Here is a 10,155-nt window from a genome sequence, read left to right as displayed (position 1 = left end):
TGTTTGTTTATTTGTTTGTTTGTTAGTTTATGTATTAGACTGTTCAAGTTGTTCATGTAAGTTGGGGGGGGGGGGGGGGTCCTCGTCTTTTCTTGTTGTGTCTTTTGAATTTTTCCAAGCGCTTGTTTTATGTACAAGCGTAGGATTTATCTTTTGAAAAGAAGCGAGTTGGCCAACACATGAATGCAGCATATTTGCACAACTGGGATACGGTATCGCTGTGCTTGTTATACCTCAACGCACACCTCAGACGTACATGTAGAAAACACCAGTATGCTGTGTCATGTGCCCTTTGTGTACCTACACTCCTGCTATACGAGTATAATTATATACGTATATATGTTACAGTCAAATCGGGAAATCAGGTATTTCACGAGAATGCCTGAAAGTTTAGGCATTCACGGTAAATACCTGGTTTGATCAGGCAAATCCGGAAATGACTGAAATTGTTTAGGCACTATCGGTGATTGACTGAAATAGGCTGCCAGGCATTATCGGAGAATGCCTACGGCTCACAATCTGTGTTTCTGGTGAGAGTCAGAAAGCATTTCAGCACAGAAGCCTACTATAAAACTTTGAATGGCTGGGGTCGTAAAAGGGGAAAAAAACAAGTCGCGTAAGGCGAAAATACAACATTTAGTCAAGTAGCTGTCGAACTCACAGAATGAAACTGAACGCAATGCCATTTTTCAGCAAGACCGTATACTCGTAGCATCGTCAGTCCACCGCTCATGGCAAAGGCAGTGAAATTGACAAGAAGAGCGGGGTAGTAGTTGCGCTAAGAAAGATAGCACGCTTTTCTGTACCTCTCTTTGTTTTAACTTTCTGAGCGTGTTTTTAATCCAAACATATCATATCGATATGTTTTTGGAATCCGGAACCGACAAGGAATAAGATGAAAGTGTTTTTAAATTGATTTCGACAATTTAATTTTGATAATAATTTTTATATATTTAATTTTCAGAGCTTGTTTTTAATCCAAACATAACATATTTATATGTTTTTGGAATCAGAAAATGATGGAGAATAAGATGAACGTAAATTTGGATCGTTTTATAAATTGTTTTTTTTTTTTTACAATTTTCAGATTTTTAATGACCAAAGTCATCAATTAATTTTTAAAGCCACCAAGCTGAAATGCAATACCGAAGTCCGGGCTTCGTCGAAGATTACTTGACCAAAATTTCAACCAATTTGGTTGAAAAATGAGGGCGTGACAGTGCCGCCTCAACTTTCACGAAAAGCCGGATATGACGTCATCAAAGACATTTATCAAAAAAATGAAAAAAACGTTCGGGGATTTCATACCCAGGAACTCTCATGTCAAATTTCATAAAGATCGGTCCAGTAGTTTAGTCTGAATCGCTCTACACACACACACACACAGACAGACACACACACACACACACACGCACATACACCACGACCCTCGTCTCGATTCCCCCCTCTACGTTAAAACATTTAGTCAAAACTTGACTAAATGTAAAAAGACAATGTGCTATACGAGAAACTCACAATAAATTCGTTCTCAAGGCCGGCTATGTAAAAACAAACTCCAATCACTCCGAACTTTACGAGAGTCACAATAAATTGGTACCCCCCGCGGGTTAGGGGGAGTCCCATATTGGTTGGGACTAGAAAGAATTTACCCGATGCTACCCAGCATGTCGTAAGGGGCGACTAACGGTTCTGTTTCTTCTCTTCTTTTGTCTTATTTCTGCCTTTCCAGTCCTTTCACCTATATTTCCTTCCAAGAAAACTCTCCCTACTATTCCCTGCAGTTTTCCAATTCTTTTCTTGTTGTCTTATTTCTACCTGACTGGATCCATCACCTTTATTTCACTTACCAAAAGTCTTCTTTTCCACATCCTTATTTCTCTGCACCCCGCATGTCGTATGAGGCGACTAACGGATTCTGTTTCTCCTTTTACCCTTGTTAAGTGGTTCTTGTATAGAATATAGTCAATGTTTGTAAAGATTTTAGTCAAGCAGTATGTAAGAAATGTTTAGTCCTTTGTACCGGAAACTTGCATTCTCCCAGTAAGGTCATATATTGTACTACGTTGCAAGCCCCTGGAGCAATTTTTTGATTAGTGCTTTTGTGAACAAGAAACACTTAACAAGTGGCTCTATCCCATCTCCCCCCCCCCCCCCCCCCCCCCCCCCCTTTCCCCTATCCCATCTCCCCGCTTTCCCTCGTCGCGATATTACCTTCGTGGTTGAAAACGACGTAAAACACCAAATAAAGAAAAGACAATAACGATGGGCTAAAACCAGAACCAATTACCTCAAAATAACTGGTTTTGCAATTTTATAGTCATTAGACTTATGGTAATATGATTCTCACTTCCTGTGAAGGATTCTTGAAAATCTTGGATTATTGTGTATTTATAAGTCATAATTTGTTCTGACTCTAAGAAATGTTCGGACTCATCTTGGAAGCAGAACCATCTAACTCCATCCAGGTTGGAAGCAGAACGTGATAAGTTCAGTTTAGTCTGTTCTGCTTCTGAGCCATGTGAGTAATGGGGAGTGTTTATCTGCCAGCCAGAAGCAGCCATCGTAACCTGACCTCTTCTGATCGCTGTGTGACAGTCAGTTTCCCTGCCCTCAGCGCAACCAGACAAGGTCACTATAGTGGTGGGTGTATCTGGTTTTCACCCTCGCAGTGTGGTGTGGGATTTCCCCCAGCACACAGAAGGGTGTTACAAGCAGTGGCGGAGTCTGCTGTCGGCAAAAAATGACATTTGTGTGGGAGTGTGGAAAGCAAAACAGGTCAGCGACACCTGTCAGTATCCGAATTTCAGACTCCGGATGTACCGTTATCAGCATAGCTTGTTATGACAGGTGTCATGTTGATACAATGTTTCTATTTTCTCATGGAAACAAATTGATGAGGCTTGGTGTCGCAAGGTCGTGTCAACGAAACGTCAAAAATGACGCGAATTTAATCCACAGAAAACAAACTGACAAAAGGTTGGTCCACTTTCTGAAAACTCAAAGAACAGCATTCTGCCTATTGTACATCTGCTGCACAGTCTGTTTTGCTGTTGCTCGAGTCAGGACACAGATTCAAGTGAGTATCATCATATATTTTTGTTTCCCCCATTTGAACAAGTCATTAAAGCTTAATTTCTGATTCGTATTCATAAGGGAAACTTTTTGATTGTCTAAATTCTGTAATCTGCATACTGATCCCTAGCTTTTTTGTGTGTATAGTTTTGTTTTCCTAAATAAAAGCACAGGCTGGTAAAAGCGTATTTGTCAAGTTTCGTGTGTGTGTGTGTTCATGAATGTTGAAGTGTTTCAGCTCTTTAGTTTTCGATAAAAAAAATGAAATCAATAACCTCAGTGAATGTTCAGGGCAGATAATGACAATTTTTGTCTGCTTGTAACCTATGGATGGATGAATGAATGTTATTACATGAATGTTATTACAGCGATATTTCCACCCTTTTTTGTGAGTTTGACTAATATATTTCTTAAATCACAGGTTTTTACAATGTCGAAGGAGAATGGCTGGCCAGATGAGGACTTGATTCAGCAAATGATTCTTGAAACCCAAGAAACATCGCCTCCCTGTACAAAGTCTGGTAAGTATCAAAACACACACACACACACACGTACACACACACACACACGTACACACACACACACACACACACACACACACACCCAAACACTTATTTTCTAACTTTAACTCACTTACTTCCTTCTTTACAAAACGCGCCTGGATACTTTAAGCATATTCAGTGTAATCAGGTATTTATGTTTTATTTTTGTGTGTGAATAAAAACTCGAAAACTGTTTACAGTTTAAATGCAGCAGCGATGGTACAAAGGCAATTAACTTTTTTATCAGTGAATAATTGTAGTAGTAATTGCCAGTTTAAAAGAAGAATTCATAGTCTTTATATCTTGTGCAGATGCTGTTCAGCAGGAGGTGAATATGGCCGTCCAGGCAAGCAAAAAGCACCAAGCATTTCAGGAGACTGTCCTCCGGATTCATGGGATGAGGTTGCAGAATCTTCTCACTGCCAATGGCTTAACGAGAATTAAAGTTCCAGGAAATGGAAATTGCTTTTTCGAAGCATCATGCTTCCATCTTGGACAAGTAACCCGTCCCAATGATTTGAGAGAACAAGTCTGTTATCACATCATGGACAATGTAGAGCCCAACTCCGTTTTTTTTTTATCTCCCAACCATGATTGACGAAAATGAAAGATTTATGAACATACTTCAAATGATTGAGGACTTAAGAAGAAGTGGTTGCTGGAACACTCGTGCAGGTGATCTGTTACCTCTAGCGCTGGCAAACGTGACCAAAAGACCAGTAAAAATATTTACCAGTTGTCAGACTCACCCTGTGGTGGATATCAGACCGAGCATTGATCCACAAGTGCATGTGCGGATGGAACCCATTTACCTGACATTGACAGCTCCCAAGAATCAGTCACAACACTATGATGCATGCATCAGGAGAAAAACCACTTTAAAACCAGACAGACATGCGTCTTCCATCCTTGCACCAACTCCGAAACCTGATGAATGTGAAGCGTCTCCAGTGGAAAAATCTACTCTGAAACATGACGACTGTGCTGTTGATTTTTCAATCGAAGAGTCTACCGAGAAACATGGTGAATGTGGTTTTTCTCCTGTTCGTGCATCAACTCTAATACATACTGGTTGTGATTCCACCCCTCCACATGAATCCAGCTGCCCAACACCTGTAAATATTTCTCTTGTGTGTGCATCTACCTCAGCATATGTTGACTCTGATTCAACCCCAGTGACTACAATCACCTCAGATGATACTAACTTTGATTTTTTTCCTAATGGTGTATTCACTTCAGCTTCTAACATGTCTGACACTTCTCCTTCATGTGAATCTACCACAGCATCTCCTCCATCTTGTTATGGAACCCCAGCAAAAAAACTGCCATCTCCGAGGAAGGAGGCATCCTATGTGACACCTCCAAAGAAGAAGTTTAGTCGAAAAAGACTCAGCAACCCTAAGACCTGGAAGAATAATAATAGAAAAACAAAGAAACTGAGCGGTCAATCTTACTCAAGGACAACCGGTGAAACGGCTAGGGCAAAAGCAGTACAGAAGGTCGACTGTTCAAAGTGTAAAATGATGTGTTCCAGCAAAATATCAGAAGAAGAAAGGCAAGACATTTTTCAGGCCTTTTATTCGCTCTCTTCATATGAGCGACAGAAAGACTTTGTTTGTCACCGAATTGAAGAAACGGGAACAAGAACTTACCTGAAAACAGACGGAGAACCAGCTCCAAAAAAAGACAAGTTTCAAGGAAGTTTTTCTTTCTGAAAGATGGCCAGAGATCATATGTGTGTAAAACGTTTTTTACCAGCACACTAGATGTCAGTTGTGGAACTGATACGTGGTTATCAAAGTTCTATTGACAAAACTGATGGTGACTTAGAGTTTGGTTTTCTGCTGAAACTGTGATCTAAAATACAGGGATGTGCTTTAAGGTCTGACTTTGATTTTGACTTTTGTGCACAACACTTTTGTGAAGAAAAAAGTACATCACAAGGTAAGAATGCCAATTTGTTTTTATTGATAATGAACACGCAGGGTATCATGAAATCAGAATCTGGAACTCATGATTTTATTGTCCTTGTGTGATTGGTTTTAATGCGCCAAGCTTGATCATCAGTGAAGCTTTTCTTGTTTGCTTGCTTGTTTCTGTGCTGCTTTGTTCGTTTTGTGTGTGGTCAGTTTGTCGTTGTTGCTGGGTTTGTAGTTTTTGTGCGTAATGCAAAACAATATGAGCTGATACAAAATAAGATTTACTATTGAGTTCTTAGGAAAACAACCAAAATACAATTTATTTTTGGAATGTTAACAAAGAATGTGGGGTTTTTTTGCCATGGGAAAATACCTGCAATTTAATTGTGTGTAAAAGGTGTGCGTTCATTAGGCCATACATTAGACGAATACATAATTCTTTAATGATGGTTTAGTGTGTGACTTGAAATGTGTGTGTTTATTGCGGCAATAAACATTAAAACAATTTAAACTAGTGTTGCAGTGTAAGCTTTTGCTTGGAAGCAGAACATGCTATGTGTGAGGAGGCTGCTTCTGACTGCTGTAGCACAGGCCACAGTGGGATCTGTTTGGAAGTCAGAAGCAGCTATGGTGCGCTGGGCTTTTCTAGCTCCAGGACTGAGAAAAAAGGAGGAGCGTATTCTGGAAGCAGAACAAATTATACGTTATTTTCATATGATAGAGTAGTTCAATTAAATTGATTTCAACTGTACATGACCAGTTCTTCCTCTATATCTATTGCTTAAAATATGAAGGTTGTAATCTTGTGTTTACTATTTTTTTTGAGGGGTTAAAAACTTCAAGTGGCCATTTCTCAAAATGGCCGCAAACCAGTTAAATGGTTCTGGTTTTAACCCATCGATAAATTCGTGCTCGTAGTCTTACACACGCGATATTGTTACACTCGCGGTAGTGACCTGCACCCGTAAAAAAAAAAACTGCAATCACTCCGAACTCAGTGAAATGGGGAAAACGATGAATAGACAATGTGCTAGAAGAGAAATTCATGCTCAAGGCAGGCGAGGTAAAAACAGACAAGGTCGCAGAACAACCCGTTTTGCCTAACAGTCAGGCAAAACGGGAAATTTGCACAAGTAGTTTTTAGTCATTTCCTGATAGTGCCTAAAAAAATTCAGTCATTTCCGGAATTGCCTGATCAAACCAGGTATTTACCATGAATGCCTAAACTTTCAGACATTCTCGTGAAATACCTGATTTCCCGATTTGACTGTAACATATATATATATTCAAACTACACGCAATTCTTGTGTGATACAGTGCGTTTTGTGATTTACTGTCAGTTTCAACACCTGCGATATTGAAAAGACACACCGAATTCAAGTGATAGGCCTACACCGTGTACTATCTACTCTTTTCATGCCTGTCCGGACTTATCAAGGATATTCAGACGACACGCACTTCAAGACGTGTGCTTTGGAACGTCGACCAATAACATATCAATCAATCGCGATCACTCAATAAAAAGAGAGCAGAGTATGTGTGTACCAAGATTTCTTTCTAGTCTGAGTGTCGGGGATAGCACTAAAGTACCTTTCCTTATCAATATCAGCCAGCGTTTTGAGAGGTAGGGCGTGAAATTGGGTGAATAAATGTAATGTCGGTTGGTCTTGGTGTAAATGGATATCTGAGTGTGTTACTTTGTGGGGTCGTGTTCTCGTCTCTCTATGTAGGCTAAGCGTGTTTGCCATGTTATTGAGGCTGTCTGTTTGCCATGTTATTGAGGCTGTCTGTTTGCCATGTTATTGAGGCTGTCTGTTTGCCATGTTATTGAGGCTGTCTGTTTGCCATGTTATTGAGGCTGTCTGTTTGCCATGTTATTGAGGCTGTCTGTTTGCCATGTTATTGAGGCTGTCTGTTTGCCATGTTATTGAGGCTGTCTGTTTGCCATGTTATTGAGGCTGTCTGTTTGCCATGTTATTGAGGCTGTCTGTTTGCCATGTTATTGAGGCTGTCTGTTTGCCATGTTATTGAGGCTGTCTGTTTGCCATGTTATTGAGGCTGTCTGTTTGCCATGTTATTGAGGCTGTCTGTTTGTCTGTCTGACTGCGTGCACGTATGCCTCAGTGTTTATGCAGGTAGATGCACGTCAGGAAGTGATTGGTCTTGCTGTCTGTCTGTCTGAATGTCTCTCTGTCTGTCTGTTTGTCTGTCTGTCTGTCTCACTGTCTGTATTCCTATCATGTCGGTTTAGCTTTGATGTTTGTGTGTGTGTGTGTGTGTGTGTGTGTGTGTGTGTGTGTGTGTGTGTGTGACACGGTGAGTGTGTGTGTGTGTGTGTGTGTGTGTGTGTGTGTGTATGTGTGTGTGCGTGTGTGTGTGAGAGTTCCCGGTGTGTGTGTGTGTGATTGCCCGGTGGGTGTGTGTGTCTGTGTGTGTGTGTCTCTCTCTGTCTCTCTCTCTCTCTCTCTCTCTCTCTCTCTCTCTCTCTCTCTCTCTCTCTCTCTCTCTCTCTCTCTCCATGTTTTTACCGATCGGATTCTGTACCAATGTATACAAACATAAATTCAGCAGTCTGAGTCTTGTCGGATATATCCTAAGAGCAGAATTAAAACAAACATATTAGGTACGTTCACGGAAACATAGCCTCATTTCTTTAAATTATCAGTTCCTGGAATCGACCTGAAAGATATCGATGATCAGGGACAAAAATCAGAGCACACGTCTCTTCAGTACAAAGTTTAAATGCGTAGGCTTTTTTTAACACAGAGTCCTAAGGAGGTGGCCACTAGAATTCTTGTTATTGTGTTCATTGATTGATTGATTGATTGGTTGATTGATTGATTGATTGATTGCTGAATTGATTGGTTCATTCATTTATTGATTCAGTTATTGATTGATTTATTTATTGATTGATTGATTGAATTACCGACTGATTGATGTATTTCTTTAATTATGAATTTAGTTATCTTTATTTCTCATGTTCTTTTTTTTAAGCTATCACCCTGGGAAACACTGAGCAGACGAGAAAGACAGTGCAGCAACCTCCCGTGTGAGGTCATCAGTCATCAACGACCATTATGGCGTCATCGGGAGGGGGACTCGACTTTGATGACGTCACCAACAAAGGAGTGATCGGTCAAGGCGCGTTTGGGTGTGTCTACTTGGTGGAAAATAGCCAAAAAGAACAGGTAGGCCAAAATGAAGAACGTCTTACTACCCAAAAGTGTACACTCGTGACGTCTATTATGTTATCCGACTGTTTCTATGGATAACAAGTTTCATGAAGTTAATCTTCTCAATAACTTTCATTAGTTACGCATAATTGGTTTGCGTGTGTATACCCCACTACAATTAAGGTAAGACACTAACGGTTGCTATTTATTTGAGAAGCAAGTAGAGATGTTAAACATGGTTAGGATTTACAGCAAAAGATTCAAGTTGCAGTGCCGCTGAGGGCACTGTTGAAGCAACGATTTATCTTGTCGCAGAAAAGGACTGACATAACAGTCAATACATCGACACAAATACACCGCAGATGACGTCACATACCTTTCGTGTTGCAAGCCAGTCGAAACGTCATGCGGTTTATCAGGTCGCATCTCCCGCCAATATGTGACCCTCCACCACGAAATGAGTCACATGTCACCTCGCGCGGTTCTGCGCTAGGCTTGATATAAGTCCGGAGAGTGTCTGGTAACAGTGTGAGGGTCACCTTAGTCACAGGCTTATAACTCAAACAGTTTTCGCTCTTTTCTAAAACGGTTTTCACCACTGGATAGAGCATAAAAAAACTCTTTAGGAAAATGTAAAAATATGAAAATGATGCAAAGGTGACATGCGACTCATTTCGTGGTGGAGGGTCACATATGTAATTCACATTTCCCGTGATGACGTTGTGGGGCTGAAGGCTGTGTGCGGTATGCCGACATCAACTCACTCACCATCTTTTACAATTGTCTTACGTAATCGAACAAGAAAAAGTGAAAGAAGAACATGAGGAAATAATTCAAAGACATTTCTGTGAAGAAAATTGTTAAAGACGCTCGCGACAAGTAAAAACATGAAATAGGAACTTCCACCAGCATCGCAAGTGTCAGGGGTAATGTGAAATCATTTCTAATTGCCCACAGCACAGTAACACTGTGTGTCACTCCAGTTTGCAGTGAAGGTGATGGAATGGGATAGGATGGGGATGGACAGAGAGGTTGCGGAGAACGAGCTCCGGGTCCTCAAGGAACTCAACCACGATCACGTTCTCGTCTACGTCGACTCTTTTGTCCAAAGAGGTCTGATGTACATCCTCACCGAGTTCTGTGCTGGTGGCGACCTCAGCGGCTTCCTGGACGCCTCGGGAAAACCCGTTCCTGAAGACTTGCTGCTTGTGTGGCTGTGGCAGATGGCGTGTGGTTTGGAGGTAAGTGTGTATAGTTGACCGTTTGGGTCGAATATGATACATTTCACCAAGAAACGCCACTACCGTTCCAAGCCGACCCTAGAAATTCTGCCCTGGACCTGTATGAAGGAGTCGAATAAAGAGACTGAAGTCCGGGATTAGCTGTATCGAGGTTACAGTTTAACCCCGACTAAAATCTCTAACCTCGTCTCTTGCATACCAACCCTGA

General features: G+C 41.0%; 1 protein-coding gene across 1 annotated transcript in view; it reads left to right on the top strand.

Annotated features, from left to right (window-relative positions):
- Window positions 1–8,504: 8,504 nt before the first annotated feature.
- The window catches only part of LOC138963757 (uncharacterized), an 11,921-nt gene continuing 10,270 nt past the window's right edge, over window positions 8,505–10,155 (top strand). Inside the window, exons 1-2 of the mRNA XM_070335605.1 lie at window positions 8,505–8,721; window positions 9,690–9,947. Coding sequence (XP_070191706.1) covers window positions 8,611–8,721; window positions 9,690–9,947 — 369 coding nt within the window. The 5' untranslated portion in view covers window positions 8,505–8,610. The remainder of the gene's footprint in view (window positions 8,722–9,689; window positions 9,948–10,155) is intronic.

The sequence above is a fragment of the Littorina saxatilis genome, linkage group LG4 (assembly GCF_037325665.1).
Source record: "Littorina saxatilis isolate snail1 linkage group LG4, US_GU_Lsax_2.0, whole genome shotgun sequence".
Classification (NCBI taxonomy): Eukaryota; Metazoa; Mollusca; class Gastropoda; order Littorinimorpha; family Littorinidae; genus Littorina; species Littorina saxatilis.
Note: the sequence above shows the minus strand (reverse complement) of the source record. Positions and strands in the feature narration are given on the sequence as shown.